General features: G+C 44.1%; 1 protein-coding gene across 2 annotated transcripts in view; it reads right to left on the bottom strand.

Annotated features, from left to right (window-relative positions):
* LOC149311473 (leucine-rich repeat-containing protein 1) overlaps positions 1 to 21,084 on the bottom strand; it is a 118,341-nt gene extending 97,257 nt beyond the window's left edge. The window contains exon 1 of one of the 2 annotated variants that reach the window (XM_089531130.1): positions 19,702 to 21,084. In XM_089531130.1, coding sequence (XP_089387256.1) covers positions 19,702 to 19,860 — 159 coding nt within the window. In that variant the 5' untranslated portion in view covers positions 19,861 to 21,084. The remainder of the gene's footprint in view (positions 1 to 19,701) is intronic. The other variant, XM_089531129.1, reaches the window with a different exon arrangement.
* Between the last annotated feature and the right edge of the window lie 1,312 nt (positions 21,085 to 22,396).

Below are 22,396 nucleotides of genomic sequence, written 5' to 3'. Positions count from 1 at the left end.
ATTGTACCTTTAGCTATCTGCCACCAAAATGTGCATTTCTAACTCTGTATACATACATTTAAACAGATGTGTCTATCCAGAAATAGCAAGCATTCCCAAAAATAGGCAATAACTAGATTATAGATCTACATTAAACAGTTGCAGCTATGTCAACTGAAGGACTTCTTTCTGAATTACATTTCTTGCACTATAAAATGAATTGATTAAAATGAAGCAACTGAAAACTAACCATGAACAACTGCCAATAAACTGTTAAAGTTAAAATGTTTAAATTGAAACAGTAATTGCTGTTCCAGTAAGAGGGTTAGAAAATACTAATACTATCCAGATTTTTAAAAATATATCAGAGAATCATAGAATCATAGAGTTGGAAGAGACCGCAAGGGCCATCCAGTCCAACCCCATTATGCCATGCAGGAAATCCAAATCAAAGCATCCCCAGCGGATGGCCATCTAGCCTCTGCTTAAAGACCTCCAAGGAAGGAGACTCCACTACACTCCGAGGAAGGAGTGTGTTCCACTGTCAAACAGCCCTTACTGTCAGGAAGTTCTTCCTAATGTTGAGGTGGAATCTCTTTTCCTGGAGCTTGCATCCATTGTTCCGGGTCCTGTTCTCTGGAGCAACAGAAAACAAGCTTGCTCCCTCCTCAATATGACATCCCTTCAAGTATTTAAACAGGGCTATCATATCATCTCTTAACCTTCTCTTCTCCAGGCTAAACATCCCCAGCTCCCTGAGTCGTTCCTCATAGGACAAGGTTTCCAGACCTTTCACCATTTTAGTCGCCCTCCTTTGGACACGCTCCAGTTTCTCAATGTCCCTTTTAAATTGTGGTGCCCAGAACTAAACACAATATTCCAGGTGGGGCCTGACCAAAGCAGAATACAGTGGCACTATTACTTCTCTTGATCTAGACACTATACTACTATTGATGGATCCTAAAATTGCGTTGGCCTTGTTAGCTGCCACATTGCACTGTTGACTCATGTTCAACTTGTGGTCTACTTGGACTCCCAGATCCCTTTCACATGTAGTCTCATTCAGCCAGATGTCCCCCATCCTATATCTGTGCATTTTATTTATCTGCCCTAAGTGCAGTACCTTACTGCACTAATCAATTTTAAAAACCAGGAATATATTTTTGAAGTCATTTGGTTTAAAGCATGATTCAATCCAACCTGGTTTGCACTGCCAACCCTGGTTAGTGCATCTTTCTTCCCAAAGGTTTTCACACACAACTTACTCTTCTGGGTGAAACCAAACATGCATAGATTGCAAAAACAGGTTAAGAGGGATGGGCTTGGTACTCTTACTTACACACGCTAAGCTCCATGGTTTTGCCACACATATATGAATGTGGACAGCCTATAAAGAACAGTGTCCCAAGCTGCAGGTGTGACTCTTACAAAGCTTTATTTTGTTACTGCAGTAGCAGAGGATATAATCTGAACTTATATCCCATACTATGGTGCTAACTACCTCTGTACAAAAAGGCAAACCTAAGTGGGAGAGGAAGACCTCAGCACAAGGACCACAGAAAAAATAATGACAGTGGATTTCCCATTAACTCCCATGCAAACTGGCTCTACTGGGTCATCGCTATGCACATATTTAGTTGTACCACTCACAGCTAATTATTACTCTTTAGATTCACAAGCCTTTCAATAGTAATCCTGTTTACATAGCCTATAAACTCTTTCTGCACTGTTCCACCCATTAAGCCAGTGGTAGGGAACCTTTGCCCCTTCAGAGTTTTGGCCTACATGTCCCATTTGCCATTTGAGATTTCTGAGAGCCCAAATCACAATATCTTGAATACCAAAGATTCCCCATCCATGTGTTCAAGTCATACCTTCTGGTTTCATACTGTCCTCTATAATACGTGTTTCCTAAACAGATCAACTTTTCTTGCAGAACAGGTCATATGCACCACTCCATAGCACAGTATGTACACAATATGTTTAAAAAGTATGTTTAGAAATGTACACAACGTGTAAAATATGTTTTTTTTAAATTACACAATATGTAAAAAATGTTATAAAGCAATAAGTATCATCTTATTTTCACTACGGGAGTAGTGCAGTCCACAACATCAGATAGCTTAAGAAGAAATGTCCTACCAGAAGAAATGCATTTTCTATAGCAATAAATAATCTTTGTCATAATATATTACTGAAAACAATTGGGTGTAACTGGGTGCAGACCTGGGCCATGTTGATTTTAGAAGTCTGAGATCCAGTTTGCCATGTCAGATTTACAGAGAGAAGGCTGTCAAGACATTGTATTTTAATAATAGAGAAGAATGACAGGACCTGACAACTAAATTCAGAGTTTCGTCATATTTCTGAAGACCTGCATTTCTGTCTATCTAGGTTACAATCAAAGTTATATCAAATGGATTCATATTGCCTTGAATAATGCTAGGATCTATTACTTAATGACAAGTGAGTGGAACAACAGTTAACCAGTGGTCTACACAATAATTACTTATTTCCATGTTAATACTCAGTATAAAAATTTAAAAACTCACAGAAAAAAAATCTTGTAAACCAGTATAAATGCATCCTTTAATTAGCTGGTTAGCATCTCTAGCATAAATCTGTTTTTAAAGAAGTAATTGTTCAAGTTGTGTGTGTCTGTCTGTGTGTCCTCAAGCATACGCTCAAAGCTGCGTAGGAGCACGCAGGGCGCAGCGTCCCATTCACATGAATGGGGCACGCTCGCGTGGCGCGCCACCACTGCGCCGCCATAGACACGATCTCCATTTGTTTGAATGGGGATTGAGCAACCGCATATTTTCTCTTACGAGGGGGGGGGGGTCTGGAATGGATCCCCCGCATAAGAGAAGGGTGGACTGTATTTGTTGGCAATCTCCCATCCAAGTATTAACAAGTACTGACCCTGTTTAGCTTCCAAGCTCAGATGAGGTGTCGTTAGACTGTACCTATTACCTTTTATTTGAGGATATGTGTTTTGGATTGCTGAAAGTTAGAAAAATGCCTTATAACATGAACATTAAAATAAAAACATAAGGAGATTAGAGATCTACCATTCTTATTTTTACAGAAAATTCAAGTAGAAAAACCAACACATCCCCATCAATTGTTACAGTCCTCACCATAACATCTCAAATGTAACTTGAAATACATAGCTGCCACTGACTTGTTTGGGATGCCTGGAAAGAATGCACTCTACAAGCATATTTCATCTCCTCTTATATCCCACCACACGGAAAATGCTTGTTCTTCCATTTTTCCAAGCATACTTTCAATAGAGGAATTGTCACATGACCAACTCAGGATCCACTGCAAATTATCCCATGCTTACTGTGGGAACGCAGCAGAACTCAACAACATCCTGCAAGAAGAACAGGAGCCAAAAGGTGACTAATCACCTGTGAAAACAACATTAGGATGACAACAAGGCCGGCACTCTTTCCATTGCAAGGTATTTTCCTCTGTATCTCAGGGACAGCTGACAAAGTCAGTATCTCATAGAAATTATAAATTCAAAAAAAAAGTGGCATCCAAACCCAGCAATGGCCTTCAGCAGTGGTTCCAAGCCCTCACTATTAGCCATGCTTTCTGGAGCTTCAGGGCATTCAAACAACCTCTGGGAACCCAAAGTTAGGAAGGAAGGCTGAGAATGCTCTGAAGACACACAACACAGCTCTATTCTGGAAGCTAAACCGGTCTGTTCAAATAAGCTGTTCAGTTGAAAGACCACTAGAAAAACATGTACAAAAGGTGCTGAACTTCTTAAAGATAAAGATAGCACACAAGCATACTGACTACAATTATTTAGTTTCACTTGCATAAAGTCTTACTCACAGTACAGTATCAGTTACATACCGCAGCAACTTGCAGCCTCACCAGGTCTTAAACCTGATGTTCCAGAGAATCTAGATATTTCAAAAGCCAAGGCTCAAACAACAAGCCATCCACTCCAGCAATAACGCTTGTTAGGCAAAATTGTTTTATTTCTCTTTTAAAGAAAACCACAAGCATAAAAACTAGGCTTTCATTATGTCCAAACACTCACCAAAATATAGTTCACACAAGCACACAATGGCACCTTCTTTCAGGACATGACTTGATGTTATTTAAAGATGGGCACTTTCTAATGCTCCGTGGCTACACTGAAAGGGAGGAAGGAGAAACCCACTTGCAGTTTCATTTTCTTCCCCATTTTCAAGTACATTGGGATGTTTACAAGCTTCTGTGCCCTATTTAAATGCAAAAGTGCTACTCTTTGAGGCAAACCCATTTTTCAAGTTTCAGAATATCCAAGGGCCATGCTCCAAAAGCCTTGTAGGGCCTCATGAAGACCTGTGCCTACCTGGTTCAAAGCCTCACACCTCACACATAAATTAAGTATCTGGTTTAAATGTACAAAACATCTGATGCAGCCTTCCCCCAATTTGATGTGCTCCAAACTGACCTTGCCCACTGGGGGATCATGAAAGTTGTAGACATTTTCAGAGCACCTGGTTGGGAAAGATGGGAGCCACTTCTGCTATGTATTTCCTAAACAGATCAAACTTTCTTGTAGAACAGGTACTCATAGCCATGTGCATCACTCCATACACTGATAGATATACAGTAGTACAGATGTATAATCAGTCTTTTCCTGCATAAAAACAATGTATTACACTATACATGACATTAGTACTCCCAACATGTTCTAGGACGTTATCACATGGGGCAAAATTGGAAGTTTAAAGTGGGGCCAATGCAGGGTCATCCACGGTTTAGGGACAAATTCGCAGCTGCTTTTCACATGACACTGCATGCAATCAGAAGAGATTGCAGGGAGAATATGAGATCAATCAAGAAATAAATAAATTCACAAAACTACTGGATTTACATTTCCATTTTGCATACGAATTGACTCCCTTCACTTAAAGCCAGCCGTGTGGAAAGCAAGCCTCAGATGACTTTGTTTCCCACGGTGCCTTGCTGTGCCAAAGAGGGAGAATGCTCTCATCCCTTAAAGGGATATACGCACACACTCCCCTCTTTAAGCTCCCTGGCTACTTTTCCTCCTCTAATAAAGGGCACAGCTGCTGGGAGAAGGCAGAGGGAGAGGACTGTTGGCATTCTTCCAGGACAGGAGGAAGAAATGGAGGACATGCCCTGGAAAAGGAGGACATCGGGGAAGATCAGCCCTCTGTGGAATCATACAGGCCCTCTCTTTTCTCTGTGTGTGTCTGTCTGTCTTTGTGATTTTACAGAGTTTGCAAAGAGCAGCATCATTCTGCCTCCCTCTCACACAGTTTCTGGGGCTTTGGGGACAAAGAGGATCTCCCCTTCCCACAGCATGTGTGTGTGTGTGTGTGTGTGTGTGTGTGTGCACTTGTGGAATTGACAGTTTTGAATATGCGCAGAAAAGGTATTTCTAAGTGAGCAATGGGGATTTGTCTCCTTTTGATACCCAAATTCGAATCTGACATTAACTAATTTGCCTTTAACCCCTTGTTGTGCTCTTGTGTGTGATAACCATTAGCAAATGGACTTGCTTTTCTGGGATGCCACTACTTTAACCATTTTGGTGATGGACGCACATAGCTCCCTGTGTGATAACATCCCTAGAGAGTTTACATCAGATGTGAGCAAATTCTGGCCCACAGCTATATGCAGCCCCCAGGGTTTTTTGTGGTCACCAGGTGAAAAAAAAAATCCTCAAAACATTCCCCACATGCTCCAATGCCCTCCAGGGAGTATGGGGTGGCAATCTGGTTGGGGTTTGTCGTTGTTGTTGTTGTTTTGCTCCCCTGGGAGACTTTAGGCCCAGAAAGGGCCTTTCTAAAAAAACAAGGAGTAGGACTGCCTTCTGAGTCACCTCCTGTTTTCTAAAAAATTCTCTTCTAGGCCTAGTCACCCCTATGCACAGGGAAATTTTAAAAATGGCAAAACCTGACCTCCCCTCAGATGTCATCAAACAAAACATTGTTTGAATTTTTTTGCAGAGGTTATGGCAAGGGAGTTGCCCTCCAAGGGATCCTGGGAAGCCAATACAGCTCCCATTTCCTGACAGGTGTCCACCTCTGGTTTATGTTGCCCCCTTCTTTTTCTTCTTCCAATTAACCATTTAATTTTCCTCCTATCGCAATGCACTGCCATTTCTTCTGCATTTATACAAGCCAACATACTCCCAGGAGGCTGATTATTTAGATAATCTTTAAAACATGTTCACACCTCCCACACAGTTCTTTATCAATTTGTTAGATACTTCAGATCAGATTATTGCAGTAGATGATGAAAGAGTAGCTAGGGGATGAATTGAAGAGCTGGTGATAAAATAATTGATCATAGGTCAACTGAGCCTATATACACACTACGCTTACATATGTGTCTTCCTACCAGTTTCAAGACTTCCAACGAATCTTGTAGTTCACTCAACATACTGAGAATTTCAGGTTTCAGATCCATACAAACGCCCTTATATCAATACCAAATGCTTGGCCAAGTTACTTACTACAACTCCCAGAATTCTTCAGCCACTATAATCAGTTATAGTCCAAAGGTAATTTACCAAGCCCTGGGTTGAATCGGTTTGCTCTAAGAAAAAATCAGGAATGAGAAAAAACAGGTTTCTCTTCTGAACTTTAAAAACAAGTAACTGAGATATAACCAGATATTAGATACAGGTAATGCTAAATACTCAATGAACTGCATTATCTCCCATCACAACAGAAAAGAGTGTTCATAGAGGAGATGAAAAGTAAATTTCAAAAAGGCAGAATGCAGCCAAATAAAAAAAGTAATCGTGCTGTGGCATTTCATCCCAATGCCTATAAACTGAAAGTTTGGCTGAATTTGGGTAAATATTCTTCAAACAGAACTGCACTATTTACTTGGGCAGCTGAGAAGTAAGAACCAATTAACTTAGGCATAGTGCTGAAAAGTGATCTGGATTCAAAGAGGTCTTCCGCTCCTGGAAACACTTCCTGTAAAGTAATTTGCTTTGACAAATTATTTACCATTAAGCTCTGTAAAACGGAAATGATATATACCCAAAGGAACTCTTGAAAGGTCAGATAAAAGTGTAAGAAAGTATCAATTGTGTTAGTTGGATTCAGACAATCTACCAAGTTATCTTTCGTAGTTAGCTAGAGTCAAGAACCCAAAGCAGTGCCGCTTTTCCATATGCGACAGGCAAACTATGGTTTAAAACTGTTTTCTTCTACCTGCTCAGCATTTGGTTCTACCTCCACGATCAAACAGCTTCTGAAGCGGAAGAGAGATAATTTTGATTCTTTTCTTAGTTTGAGCTTCACAACAAAGCTCTTTTATGTTATTCGTGTGAAGGAATCTCCACACATGCACCAAGGCAGAAGGGCCACAGATGATAACCCCAATCCAAATATATATAAGGCTTCTACAAATAATAGCTTCCACGTGTTCTGGAATCCTGTGGGATCCAGAAACCAATATGTGAAGGTGTGCCTTGTACAGGCTATGAAAGGCACATACTCTACTGCCCCTTTTATGCATGAGAGAGATGTCAGATTTATTAATTAATGCATTAAATTTATTAATGTATTATTTATACCCCACCCACTAGCTAAAGATCTCAGGGTGACATGCACCAAAATCAACCTGTCTAATTTAAAACAGCATAAACAATAAACATTATTTTAAAAGGCTAAAAAATTATAACAAACAATTTAACAAGTTCAAAAAAAGGCAGATTAAAACTGGTAAAATAGTATTGTATTATTTAAAACCATGCACATATGAGGGTTAGTGTAAAATCAATTAGGCCTCAAACGTTTTAATGAACAGCCACATTTTCAGTGCTGGCATCAATCATTCGTCAATCAGGCCTTCAAAGAGAAGGTATTCCATAACTGGAGTGTCACAGAGAGAAGGCCCTCTTCTGCCTCTTCTCACAGCTACAACTGATCTCATTTCTTGGGCAGGGGTGGGTGGGTGGGTGGCTATGGAGAAGAGTAATGTCCTAAGCATTTTTAAAGTCTTTAGATATCATTAACAACACCATGAATTCAGACTGGAGGTGCACCCTTTTTGCAAAGAGTGTGGCAAGGGGGGCCGCCCTTCAAGGTCTCTTACGAAGCCAGTGCTATTCCTTTAAAATGTGTTATATGGCATTTGTATATAATGTTCAAGTCAACAATCTAGCAGCTGCAATTTTCACCAGCTGCAGTTTCCAAGCTGTCATCAAGGACAGCTCTATGTAGAGTACAAACTGGGAAGTTACAAGTGCATGGACTGCTTTGGCTACATTATCACAAAGTATGGTCTAGACATCCACTTTGGGCCACAGTCATTTATTTTGGGATGCTAGCCAGTTACAAACCATGATTGTCAATTTAGACATCACATCACAACCTTGTGCCGTATTTCACTGTCATGTCTGAAGTGCCCCTGTAAACAGATTATTATATACCTACAGTACGATTAGTAAGGAAGATCAAGGAAGAAAGTGCAAAAGCAGGCTAGACAACCTAGACAATGAAGAAATACATATAGTAAAAGAATTCTCATACTTGAGATCAAACACTGATAGAAATGGGGACTGCAGCCAGGAAATCAGAAGATTAAGAATGGAGAGGACAGCTATGGAAGAACTAGAACAGATCCTAAAATGCAAAGATATGCAATACAACACAAATGTTAGAATCAATCAAACCATTGTATTCCCTATTACAATGTATGGATGTGAGAGCTGGATAGTTAAGAAATAAGATGGGAAGAAAATCAAGATCTGAGATGTGGTGCTGCAGAAGAGTGCTGAGGATGCCATGGACAGCTAAAAAGACAAAGAAATGGGGCCTAGATCAGATCAAACTAGAACTCACCCTGGAAGCCAAGATGACAAAACTGAGGGTGTCATACTTCAGGCACATCATGACAAGGGAGGACTCACTGGAAAAAACAATAATGCTAGGGAAGGTGGGGGGAAGTAGAAAGAGAGAAAGGCTGCATGCTAAATGGATGGACTCTATTAAAGGGGTCACGGATATGAGTTTGCAGGACCTAAGCAGAACAGTGGATGACAGGGAGATGTCTCATCCATAGGGTCGTCATAGGTCGTAAGACATTCAGCGTTCTCTGTCAGAGAGCTCTGGTGCCACAACAAACTACTGTACAATTCCCTGGAATCCATAGCATTGAGCCATGGCACTTAAAGCGGAGCCGAACTGTATTCTTTCTGCAGTGCAGATGCAACCAAAGAAACAGCTGCACCCCTCAAAAAAGGGTGGCTTGATGACCTGACGAACCACTTTGGCAAGATCTGTGCCCAGAGGATTTTAGGTCAGAATACTGGTGTAACTGGAGAAGGGCTTCATCCCTTTTTATTTTGTTATGGAAAAACAAACACTACCCTCAGGGCTCAGTCACAGCTCAATGGGATAGCAATGCTTTAATCATAATGGCTCATGTCAATTGTTCCTCTCTGGCTCTGGAATTTATCACACAGGAGGCATCCCGTCCAGAAATGAGATTTAAAACAGGATTTAACCCCCCCCCCAAAAAAAAAACCCTAAGAAGACACACAAAAGCATGATTGATTTTCAGACACATTGGGTTTAACACAACATTAAACCGGCTAGAAAGTCGACAAAACCATTTCTCTTTACTTCTGGGCTTGACACGTTAATGCACCTTAACAGTGACATCATCTGAAAATCAATTGTGCTTTTGCATGTCTTTCCTACTTTCTCTCCAGGTTAAAGCTGGGTTAACCCGGATGTTATCTGATAATAAATCCACTTTTGCATGGTTTTTTTTCACTTTAAATCCCATTTTTGCACAGAATCCCTCCCATGTGATAAACTCTCCCCTCTCTCTCTAGTAAAGTGGGAGTCATTAAGCCCATACAGACAGACCAAAATAAAGCTGCTTCGGATCACTTTGGGGGCATGCTGTTTAAATGATGCATGTGTCCAAAGAGGCCAGAAGCCATGCCAAAGCCACGTTGCAGTCCTAAGGACTGAAGTGCAGCTCTGGCGCAGCTTCTGGCCTCTTAAGATGCATGTGTCGTTTAAACAGCATACCTCCAAAGTGACCTGAAGCAGCTTTATTTTGGCCTGTTGGTACGGGCCCATTATCAGTGACTTTGCAGAACTAGAAACAGTCAGAGTAGATGTCACTGGCTAGATCAGGGATGGGAATCATGAGACCTATGAAGTTCATGCCATCTGTGTATCCTTGGCCACTCCTGGATTCCCAGATAATCCTTCTCCCCCACCCCAACACAAACAAACATACCCACACAGACACACACACTTGTGATATATTAAACAAGGTAAGGATCTCTCTTGCACCTTTCAAAAGTCAAAAATAGCCTTCTTCCTTTTCCAGTGCGGTTTGCTGAGGCCCTTGGTGGGTTCCAGGGGCAGGTAAAAAACTCGTCCATCCCTGAACTAGATAGACCCCTGGTTAAGTTTTATCTTTTTCATTTTATTTTAATTCCTCTGGCCTCAAGCCTCCTATCCGCATAAATAAAACATTCAATCCAATCCAAGAGATTTAAATTATGACAGAAGGAGACTTACATATGGATTGCTCTGGCATTCCATTTCTTCCTAAAAAGGAAGATGAATGTGGATTTCAGTGTTTTAGATTAAATCAATTTAAAGAGAAGATTTCAGAGGAGTCTACTGGCCTGCTACTAACAAGTTTTTATTGGCCATTTTACACTTTCTGGTGCTTTTGTGCATGGAGCCTATTTTTGACAGTAATTAAAGAGCACTGGCTCAGCTTGCTTGCCAGACAGAACAGAGCAGTAGTGGTAGTTATTGTTGTTATATTTATTTATATCCTGCTTTCCCCCTTAAAAGAAATTACGATTACGAACTGAAAAACAATACAACTAAAACACAGAAAAGTGGGCATTAAAATGGAATTAAACTAGTATTGTATTAAAACACATCACTCATTAAAAGAATAAAATGTAATTTAAAAGAGAAAAGTGCTTACAAATAGTATACATTAAAACAGTTCAGAATGCTAAAACACATTAATCTGGTTCAGTTTTCTGCAGTGCTGATGATAAAGTGGAAGCAGCTCATTAAAAGCCTCTTTCTAATCCAAGGCACACTCCCCTAATCAAAGTCAACAGACCAATCCTGGACACCAAGGTTAACACAACCAAAACAACTGGATTACTCATCTCTTATTACGCCTTTCCTCCTAAGAGCAAAAGGCAGCGTATATGGTTCTCCACTCCCAATTTATCTTCACAAGAACCATGTAAGGTGAGTTAGGATGGGAAACGATGATGGGCCCACCAGTCGCGTCGCGAGCTTTTTAACTAGATGGAGATTTGAACCTGAGTCTCACCAGTCTTAATTGAACAAAGAAAGCAATACTATATTTGAAGTATAAGCATTCAAAGCCCTAGGTACAAAATAAATACAGTTAACACAAAAGGGACAAGACTCGTGAGAGCTTAGATAGCTTGACAGTCTACAAAATGTTTAGAATCTTACCAGAATGAGCCACAAAGCTCACCTAAAACCAATCCACCTCAATTCCCAATATACAGGGACACTTTTTAAAGACATTTATTAAATTTAACATTTTCAAACGTTTAGGTGTTGAGGTAGACAAGATTTTTCCATGTCCAAAAGCAGTAATGAAATTATCAAAACACAAGTTGATGATTATGTGCCATTTAACTCCTCTCTCCCCATCCCAAATGCTGAGAGTAAGGGCAATCTCTTAGGACTGCTCCATACATATAATTTCAACACAAAGGTCCAAAACACTCTGCAGAAATAAATCCAGTTTGAGACCGCTTTAACTGCCCTGGTTTAGGGCTAGGGAGCCCTGGGAATTGTAGTTTATTGTGGAACCAGAGCTCTCTGACAGAGAAGGTAAAATGTCTCACAAAACACAGTTCCCAGAATTCCCTAGCACTGAGCCAGGGCAGTTAAAGCAGCCTCAAATTGGATTATTTCTGCAGTGTGTTTGGACTAAAATTACAAGACAAATTTTGTAGGGGGATTATTATGCACATGCCAAAATGACAGAAGTACAACCCTTGAGGTTACCTCCAACTCTACAGTTCAATGATTTTATGAAAGGTGGTCTTATCCACAGCCTTATGGCAGCACTGCTAAATTTACAGCGCTTCATAAATAAAGGTTAATAATAATAATAATAATAATAATAATAATAATAATAAAGTGAGGAGGGGGGAAGCAGCAAATGCTTGAAGAGTGGCAAAGCAGCAGGAGTGATGGAAAAATCCATCCGTGCAAGACCCATTCTATTGCCCTGCAAGTGATGTTGTGCCCCTGCCCCTTCATCACATCCTTCTTCTGTCACACAGGGCCAGGGCATGAAGTAGAAATGCATGCCACTCCAATATAAATCAGTAGAGAGTCTGTGACCAAAGAACCCACTGTTCAGTTCAAATCAATGGGAGAGGAATTCAATTTTTCACATGTCGTTGCCTTTATTAAAGGTAAGGATTTCCTTTTGACAAGTTTGTCTAGTGGGTTCCAACTGGGGTGATGCTCATCTCTGTTACTGATCCAGAGAAGCAGCATTGTCAGAGACTACTCTGTGGGTCATGTGGCCAGATTGACTGCACACGACACTGTTATCTTCCCACTGAAGTGGCACCTATTTATCCCATTGCACTTCTGCATGCTTTCGAACTACTAAGATCAACAGAAGCTGGGACTAATGATGGGAGCTCACTCCGTCACACGGCACTTGGGTCTCAAAATTGCTAACCCATTGACCTTGCGATCATCTGAATCAGCGTCTTAACCACTAAGCCATTGCGTCCTTTTATTACCCTGGGATTATTAGATCATAAAGCCGTAGGTGTGGAAATTATACCAGCTGTGGCTTCAACAATCTAGAACTCGGATCCTAATGCTCCTCCCCACCCTCTCACCTGTCCCCATCAAATAGTCCCTCTGATCTCCAGGCCCTTGCTCTAATCCTGTTTCTTTCTCTTGTATTGGCAACCACCTGCATTTCCCCGACACTCTTGATTCCCTGGTCTCAGCCTGCTTTGCTCCAAGTCTACAGCCACCTTATCAACTGCTCTTGAGCAAACACTCTGGAACGCCTCTCCCTGCCATGCCACCACACACTGCTCTTCCTCATCCGTAAGGTTTCTTCAGCCACACCTTGCCTCAGTAACCTTCCTCCTCTGCCCTTTTCCTCAAGCTTCATATTCCACCTACGCTTTCCTTCAGATTCCTGTTACTGCTGTGACATTTCCGGACTTTCCATCTTCCTTGTCTTTGGGCAATTTGCCACTGAGCTGGGGACGCAACCTCTCAGTTCTCCATTATCGCCTGCGTGGGACTTCCCAGCAGCCCTACCAGTCACTTTTCCTTCCCTCCCAGAAAGCGCACTACAAACTGCTTTGTTTCCGAAGCAGCTGAATATTCAGTACTACCACAGGATTCAGATTCACCATCCCAGGAGCAATACATCGTAGATATGTGGACACATAGTTTAAGAAAAAGGAAGGAACTGCAATAAGGAAAACCATTAGTGGTGGGAGGAGGCAGACTTGAGGTCATGAAGAATGTTTTGTGGCTACACGTTCGTTCACATCTAAAGACCAGCTTGAGAATCGCTGGTATGATTAGTGAAGCAACACACAGGGACACAACTGTGGCGTCTAATGTTCGCCTATATTGTTCGTATATATGCAGGCAATACACCAGACTTCCCCTGTTATGTCAGGAAGGAATGGATAGGCTATTTGACCTGGGACCCAGTCAATATGAGTTTGCGTGCCTTGTTCCATTTGTACCATGTGCACATTTTAAAATCTAAACTCTGTGGAAATGCTTGTAAACAGTGTTTACAATAGTCTTTGCATCAGGGGAGAATTACTCACACACTAGTTCTCTCTCACAATGCAAATCCAAGTCATGCATATTCATGGATGCATGGGACGGTGTGATCAACAGATACAACTGGCGACAACAGTAAGCAACTTGTGTGACCCTTGTGACTGGACACTGCAGCACTCATCATCACAGGATGAGCCAGATCCACAAATACACTGATGATGATTGTCTTAGGACTACTGTTCAGGATTACTATAAGTTGCAAAACTCCAGAGAAGTTGCAAAACTGACTCTTCGGATGGTCCATACGCTCATGCTGAATAACCAGACAGACTGCCGAACAACAGCAAAATGCTACATACCTCACTTTTTACGTCTTGCTTTTCTGCCAAACAAATGGCCCTCACAGCAGCAAAGGGTAATTAAATCCAAATAAAACCAACACAATTAAAATATGTTTTAAAATGAAATACACCATTAGTAATACATAATAACAGAACAAATAGTTGCCAACCAGTTAAAACTCCTTCGAGCCAAACAGAAGCAGAGCTTCAATACCAGAACTTGGTCGGAAAAGAAAACAAGGAGCAGTGAGGGAACCTGGTCTCAGTTGTAAAGCAGTTCCACACCGGACAAGTTTCAAAATACGGTATAAGCAAGCTTCATATGGGAGAATATTGTCCTTCAGGGCTGCACCCACACTGCAGAAATAATCCAGGATGACACTGCTTTCAACTGCCATTGGGCTCCATGCTATGGAATCCTGGGAATTGTTGTTTCTCTCTGACAGAGACGGCTAAATAGCTCCACAAAAATACAGATCCTGGAATTCCACAGCATTGAGTCATGGAAGTGAAAGTGGTGTCCAACTGGATTAATTCTGCAGCGCGGATGCAACCAGATCAAAGTTTAGAAAAGTTGATTTTGGACGATAACTTCCTTTCGGGGCCCACTGACTGCACCTAAAGATAATGTGATTGTGGTAACTACAACTTCCACAGTAGCTCAGCCAGTGTAGCCAGCTGAGACATTTTGAGACACGAAATTGTCCCCAAGCCTGGTTCCTAGTATCCCCCTATAACTATTGAGTGGTTCAAAAAGAATAGTGCAAAAGTAAAGCTGTTCATATTTAGTTTTGCACCATTCTTTTTGAATATATAGTATGCAAAGGGATCTTGCAGCCCCTTTTGAAACTAACTGAGAGATAGAAGTGCTACCAACTTCTCCATCTTCCACTTAGTCTCAAAGGTACTGCGAGATCCCTTGATATACTGATTTTCCAAATTTAATACGGCCATGTCTTTAAATTCTACCTGTATATGGGTTGCTCAAGTTGACGCTGTGTAAACCTGTGGTTGGCTGTCGCCAGCCCTGGAGCCTTTTAGTTTGTCTTTTTTTTTCCTTTTCTGGCTTTTATTTAAAACCAAAAAACAAAACAGCAAGCAACTGGTTTGTCACATGAATGGAAAAGCAGGTCTTGCAAGACTTGAGACTTGGGGCTGTTGGCAGGCAGGCTGGCGCCAAGGTGGAGGCAGATGTTTTTTCGGTCCCTTCTCCCTCCCTCACCTAACTGCTTGCCTCCATCTCTAAGTTGCCAAATGGGCGAGGGAATGGGGATACTGGGATTGCCACCGAAACCTGCACAGGGAAGGGGGCATCTTGAGAGCTGCAAGCAAGGCACAGATCTGAGCACGCTCTTGACAGGGTGACTGGGCGTCCTTTTCCAGGACGTGTCCTACATTTCAAGCCTTGTCTCCAGGAAGAGTTCCAAAATGTCCCCCATTTTGAGCATGGCTAAGAAGCATGAATTTATATTTATAGGAGTGTTTTTAGCTTTTTATTTGGTAACGCCCTACTTTTTTTTTCTTGACTGTCCTACGTTTTGAGGTGCTTTGTCCTACTTTGCGGTTAGGACATGGCTCTTATGCAGATTTGATTTGATTTGAATTGCCAAGAGTTGGAGAATAAGCAGCCTGGCTAACAGACAGAGCCAGAAAGTCTCCATTCACTGGCCATTCATTCACCCACCACCGTTCCCTATTCAAAAGTTTTGCAAAGCCACACTGCCTTCCTCAATCAGGGTGTGTCTACAGTGTAGAAATGATGCCGTTTGAAACCACTTTAAGTGCTGTACCTCCATCCTATGGTACCCTAGGATTTATAGTTTTATAAGGTCTTTCGCCTTCTCTGCCAAAGAGTGCTAGTGCCTCCCAAAACTACAAATCCCAGGATTCCATAGGACGGAGCCGTGCCAGCGAAGGAAGTGTCAAACTACATTATAGTCATGTATTTAAGTTGCATCTCCACTGCAGAAATAGTCCAGTTTGACACCACTTTAACTGCCATGGCTCCATCCTATGAAATCTGGGAACAGTCATCCTTCTCTGTCAGAGAGCTTAGGTGATACAATAATAATAATAATAATAATGATAACAATATCAATAATAATGATGATGGTAATAATAAATTTTATTGCTTTCCCACCTCCCCTCAGGAATTCCTTCCCAGGATTCCATAGCAGCAAGCCATAGCAATTAATGTGGTGTCGAAGTGGATTATTTCTGCGGTGTCGATGCAGCCATAGAGTAAAGTGGTAGAGCAATGATTCCCAAGCTTTTTTTTTAAAAAAAGAAGTTTTAAATTTTTTTAAATGTAACGTTTTTAATCCTTTGAAATTGTTTTTTTTAATTCTGTATTTTTAATTTTTCATACTGTTTTATCTTAAGACTTTTTAAAATTTTGTTAGCTGCCTTGAGACCCTATACTGGGAAGAAGGCGGAATATAAATAAATATAATAATAATAATAATAATAATAATAATAATAATAATAATACATTTGTCCCTCCATAGGGTTAGGGGCAGAAGACCCCAGTGAATGTGGAAAAACCGCAATATGACAAAAAACGCCAAGTTTTAACCTGAGAGGACACCTCTCTAGGGATCTCTAGGTCCAACTCCAGGGCAACTCTGTGGCCAACATTTGCCAGACACTGACCATATAACTGCGCTGGAGGAGCTACAAAGGCCTAGTAGAGTGTCCTCTCTAGGGATCTCTAGGTCCAACTCCAGGGCAACTCTGTGGCCAACATTTGCCAGACACTGACCATATAACTGCGCTGGAGGAGCTACAAAGGCCTAGTAGAGTGTCCTCTCTAGCAATCTCTAGGTCCAACTCCAGGGCAACTCTGTGGCCAACATTTGCCAGACACTGACCATATAACTGCGCTGGAGGAGCTACAAAGGCCTAGTAGAGTGTCCTCTCTAGGGATCTCTAGGTCCAACTCCAGGGCAACTCTGTGGCCAACATTTGCCAGACACTGACCATATAACTGGGCTGGAGGAGCTACAAAGGCCTAGTAGAGTGTCCTCTCTAGGGATCTCTAGGTCCAACTCCAGGGCAACTCTGTGGCCAACATTTGCCAGACACTGACCATATAACTGCGCTGGAGGAGCTACAAAGGCCTAGTAGAGTGTCCTCTCTAGCAATCTCTAGGTCCAACTCCAGGGCAACTCTGTGGCCAACATTTGCCAGACACTGACCATATAACTGCGCTGGAGGAGCTACAAAGGCCTAGTAGAGTGTCCTCTCTAGGGATCTCTAGGTCCAACTCCAGGGCAACTCTGTGGCCAACATTTGCCAGACACTGACCATATAACTGCGCTGGAGGAGCTACAAAGGCCTAGTAGAGTGTCCTCTCTAGGGATCTCTAGGTCCAACTCCAGGGCAACTCTGTGGCCAACATTTGCCAGACACTGACCATATAACTGCGCTGGAGGAGCTACAAAGGCCTAGTAGAGTGTCCTCTCTAGGGATCTCTAGGTCCAACTCCAGGGCAACTCTGTGGCCAACATTTGCCAGACACTGACCATATAACTGCGCTGGAGGAGCTACAAAGGCCTAGTAGAGTGTCCTCTCTAGGGATCTCTAGGTCCAACTCCAGGGCAACTCTGTGGCCAACATTTGCCAGACACTGACCATATAACTGCGCTGGAGGAGCTACAAAGGCCTAGTAGAGTGTCCTCTCTAGGGATCTCTAGGTCCAACTCCAGGGCAACTCTGTGGCCAACATTTGCCAGACACTGACCATATAACTGCGCTGGAGGAGCTACAAAGGCCTAGTAGAGTGTCCTCTCTAGGGATCTCTAGGTCCAACTCCAGGGCAACTCTGTGGCCAACATTTGCCAGACACTGACCATATAACTGCGCTGGAGGAGCTACAAAGGCCTAGTAGAGTGTCCTCTCTAGGGATCTCTAGGTCCAACTCCAGGGCAACTCTGTGGCCAACATTTGCCAGACACTGACCATATAACTGCGCTGGAGGAGCTACAAAGGCCTAGTAGAGTGTCCTCTCTAGGGATCTCTAGGTCCAACTCCAGGGCAACTCTGTGGCCAACATTTGCCAGACACTGACCATATAACTGCGCTGGAGGAGCTACAAAGGCCTAGTAGAGTGTCCTCTCTAGGGATCTCTAGGTCCAACTCCAGGGCAACTCTGTGGCCAACATTTGCCAGACACTGACCATATAACTGCGCTGGAGGAGCTACAAAGGCCTAGTAGAGTGTCCTCTCTAGCAATCTCTAGGTCCTTCAGGGCAACCTTGAGTTAAAGTTGGCCATAGAGTTGCACTGGAGGACCTAGATATTCCTAGAGAGAACACATTAATCAAATCTGCAAGTGTCAAAGCTGCAAATGTGGAGGGATGAGTATAATATCAACAACAACAACAACAACAACAACATCCAGGTTTTTTGGACTACAGCTCCCAGAAGCCTCTGCCACCTTGGCCAATAGCCTTGGATTCTGGGAAATGGAGTCCAAAACTACCTGGAAGAGCACTGTTTTGGGGAATCACAGGTGTAGATCAATGGTTCTCAACCTTTTGGTCCTCCATTTCTTTTGGACTTCAGCTCCCAGAATCCTTGACTGTTGTGTAAATTGGCTGGGGTTTCTGGGATGTGATGCACCCTCAGAGGATGGGAATGTCTCTTTCTTTCTCCCCCCCTCCACCCTCATAATGGTTGCGCCCATTCAGGTGAGGAGTTATCCCAAAGCGGGACAAACCATCTCTAAAAGAGGGGGGTGGTCCAGCCAAGTCCTATTGACCCAGCCATGTTGTGGCAACCGAGTTCACTCAGGAAGGCGCTGAGGATGGGGGGGGGGGGTTCTCTTTCTTTCTGCCCCCTATTCCTATAATGGTTCCGCCCACTCAGGTGAAGTTATCCCAAAGCGGGACAAACCATCTCTAAAAGAGGGGGGTGGTCCAGCCAAGTCCTGTTGACCCAGGAAGGGGCTGAGGGAGAGGGGTCTTCCTCCCCCGTATTCCTATAATGGTTCCGCCCACTCAGGTGCGGAGTTATCCCAAAGCGGGGCAAACCATCTCTAAAAGAGGGGGGTGGTCCAGCCAAGTCCTATTGACCCAGCCATGTTGTGGCAACCGAGTTCACTCAGGAAGGCGCTGAGGATGGGGGGGGGGGGGGTTCTCTTTCTTTCTGCCCCCTATTCCTATAATGGTTCCGCCCACTCAGGTGCGGAGTTATCCCAAAGTGGGACAAACCATCTCTAAAAGAGGGGGGTGGTCCAGCCAAGTCCTATTGACCCAGCCATGTTGTGGCAACCGAGTTCACTCAGGAAGGCGCTGAGGATGGGGGGGGGGGGGTTCTCTTTCTTTCTGCCCCCTATTCCTATAATGGTTCCGCCCACTCAGGTGAAGTTATCCCAAAGCGGGACAAACCATCTCTAAAGGAGGGGTGTCCGGCCAAGTCCTGTTGGCCCAGGAAGGCGCTGAGGATGGGGGTCTTCCTCCCCCGTATTCCTATAATGGTTCCGCCCACTCAGGTGCGGAGTTATCCCAAAGCGGGGCAAACCATCTCTAAAAGAGGGGTCCGGCCAAGAGGCTGACCTTGGGGAGCTCTCTGAGCTGGTTGGCGTCGAGCAGGAGCTCCTCGAGGCTGCGGCTGTAGCGGTAGATGTCGTCGGGGACGGCGGCCAGGGAGCAGTGGCGCTTGTCGATCAGCTCCACATGACGGTTGCACCGCCAGAGAGGGATGCAGTGGAACATCGCCGGCGACGGGGAGAGGGAGAGGGGGTCCCCCGTTCCCTCACACGGCCAGCCTGGCCCCGCTCTCCTGGCGCACACACACACACACACACACACACTCACACTCTTCTCCCTCCCTCTGTGTCTGTGTGACAGAGAGAGAGAGAGTGGTGCTTTCTTTCTCTGACACACACACTTCTTTCTCTCTGTGTCTGTTGGCCTACCTCTCTCTCTCTCTCACACACAGACACAATTGTGTGTCTCTCTCTCACACACAAAACAGTTGTGTGAGTGTGAGAGACCAGGCTGTCTCTTCTCTTCCTCTCTCACAACACACAACAGACTTGCGTGTATATGAGAGAGAGAGAGAGACCAGGCTGTCTCTTCTCTTCCTCTCTCACAACACACAACAGACTTGCGTGTATATGAGAGAGAGAGAGAGAGAGAGAGAGAGAGAGAGAGACCAGGCTGTCTCTTTTTTGTCTCACACGCGCGCACACAACACACTTGTGGGAGCGTTGCGTGTCTCTCTTTCTCACACAACACACAAAACGCACACTTTTCTCTCTCTGTAAGAAAGACCTCGCCTCTCTCTCACACATACACACGCAGAGAAACACACGCACAAGTGTGTGTCTCACGCACAGACAACACACTTGTGTGTGAGAGAAGCAAGAGAGAGAGAGAGACACACACAAAACACACACAATGGTGTGTCTCGCGCACGAACAACACTCTCGTGTGTGTTGTATGCGTGTGTGCGAGTGTGTGAGCGAGAGAAACCCGTCTGTCTCTCTCACACACAACACACACTTCCCTATCTCTCACACACAAACACACTGGGGGATAACCCCAGCTCACTGTCTCTTTCTCTCTCTCACACACACACACACACTCTTCTCTTTCTTTGTCTATGTTGCCCTCTCTTTCTCTCTCTCTCACACTCCTCTCTTTCTTTCGTGTGTGTCCTGCTCAATCCCGCCCCTTGGCCGACAGAGCTCTCCTCTCCTCCTCCTCCTCCTCCTCCTCCTCCTCTTCTTCTTTCAGGGCGCCTTTGCTCCTCTCTCTCTGTGTCTCTCTCTTTCCTCCAAGTTCCCTAAGAGGAGGAGGAGGAGGAGGAGGAGGGGAGGTTTGAGGGGGGCTGATGAAGGCTCCTCCTCCTCCTCCTCCTTCTCCTTCTTTCCTGGGACAAGAGCCCTTCTCCCTTTCTCCGCTCAGGGTCTGCACTTCCCAAAACAACCGAAAGGGGGAGCAACTGGGCGCCAGGGAGGGAGGGAGGGAGGGAGAAGGGGCGTGGCTTCTCCTCCTCGCTCCCTCCCTCCCTCCTCCTTTTTCTTTCTTCTCCTCCTCTTCCTCCCCCTCCCTTCGAGTGAGCCCCTATTGGCTCCCCGCCGTCCAATCAGCGCCTCCGAAGCCGCCTCGCTCGGCCACCTTTTCTTTGCCACGCCCACCTCCTCTTCTCTTCTCCTCCTTCTTCTCCTGGGTCCTATCTTCCCCCTCTGCAACAAGGCTGTCTGTGCGCCCTTTTCTGCTTCCATCCTTAATCTGGTCCAATAGAGGTAGAAGCGCCTCTTGGGGAAGTAGTCTGGCTGGGGAAACCCTGGCTGCCCCACTTCCCCTCTCTTCCCCTCCCAGGCGAGACTGCAAGACCCCTTTGGCACGCCTCTTTCGCCAATGCAAACAAAATGCACAGTTGCACTTGTTGCAAGCTTTCGAAGCTCCATGGGCTTCTTCATCAGGCAAAGAGGAGAAAGGAAAAGGAAACACTGTCTGACAGGAAGGCAAAGGCAGACCCTCCTCTGAACAATGCTGCCAAGCAAGGGCTGGAACAGAGAGGCCAGAATAAAGCTGCTTCAGGCCACTTTGGAGGTATGCTGCTTAAACGATGCATGTCTCCAAAGAGGCTGGAAGTTGCACCAAAGCCATGCTCTAGGCTTAAGGACTGGAGCACACCTTTAGCGCAGCATCTGGCCTCTTAAAATGCATACCTCCAAAGTGACCCAAAGCAGCTTTATTTTGGCCTGCATGTTCCGGCCCTAATCCCAGAATAGGTTTGCCTTAGGATCGTCATAAGCCGGAAATGACAAGGCATGCAGCAGCAACACAAGCATAGTAAATAAACCATTGTTTAAGTCAATTACTAGAGGACTAAGTTTCCCAGAAAACTCTGATCCTTTGCAACTATAATTTGCATCTGCCTCTTCATCATATTCTTTAGCCAACACACATTGTGTCACACAGCGGGCAAACTGAACAGGTCCAATCGAATGATTGCTTATAAGGGAAGCAATTGCCTGGATAGAAGCTCCGTCCTCAAGCGCAGCCTGTGGCCATTTGGGGCAATGGGCCTTGAAACCCATGTTTGCTGTCAAAGTGTTGCACAAGGGGGTTGCACGCCTTGCCAATGAGGAGCAGATCCGGCACTCCTTCATTCTCCCATCTCAGATTGTCATCTCCTTACATCTGACTCATGCCAGGCCTTGTGCAAGGCTGTTTGCACCATTGTGCTGCCCTGAATCACTGCTACAGGAATGCAGATTTCTATATGTTACTACAC

This window comes from Sceloporus occidentalis, unplaced genomic scaffold, assembly GCF_023333645.1.
Source record: "Sceloporus occidentalis isolate IW3139 unplaced genomic scaffold, rSceOcc1.0.p SCAF_6, whole genome shotgun sequence".
Classification (NCBI taxonomy): Eukaryota; Metazoa; Chordata; class Lepidosauria; order Squamata; family Phrynosomatidae; genus Sceloporus; species Sceloporus occidentalis.
The sequence above is the reverse complement of the archived record's forward strand: the minus strand, read 5'-3'. Positions and strand labels throughout refer to the sequence as shown.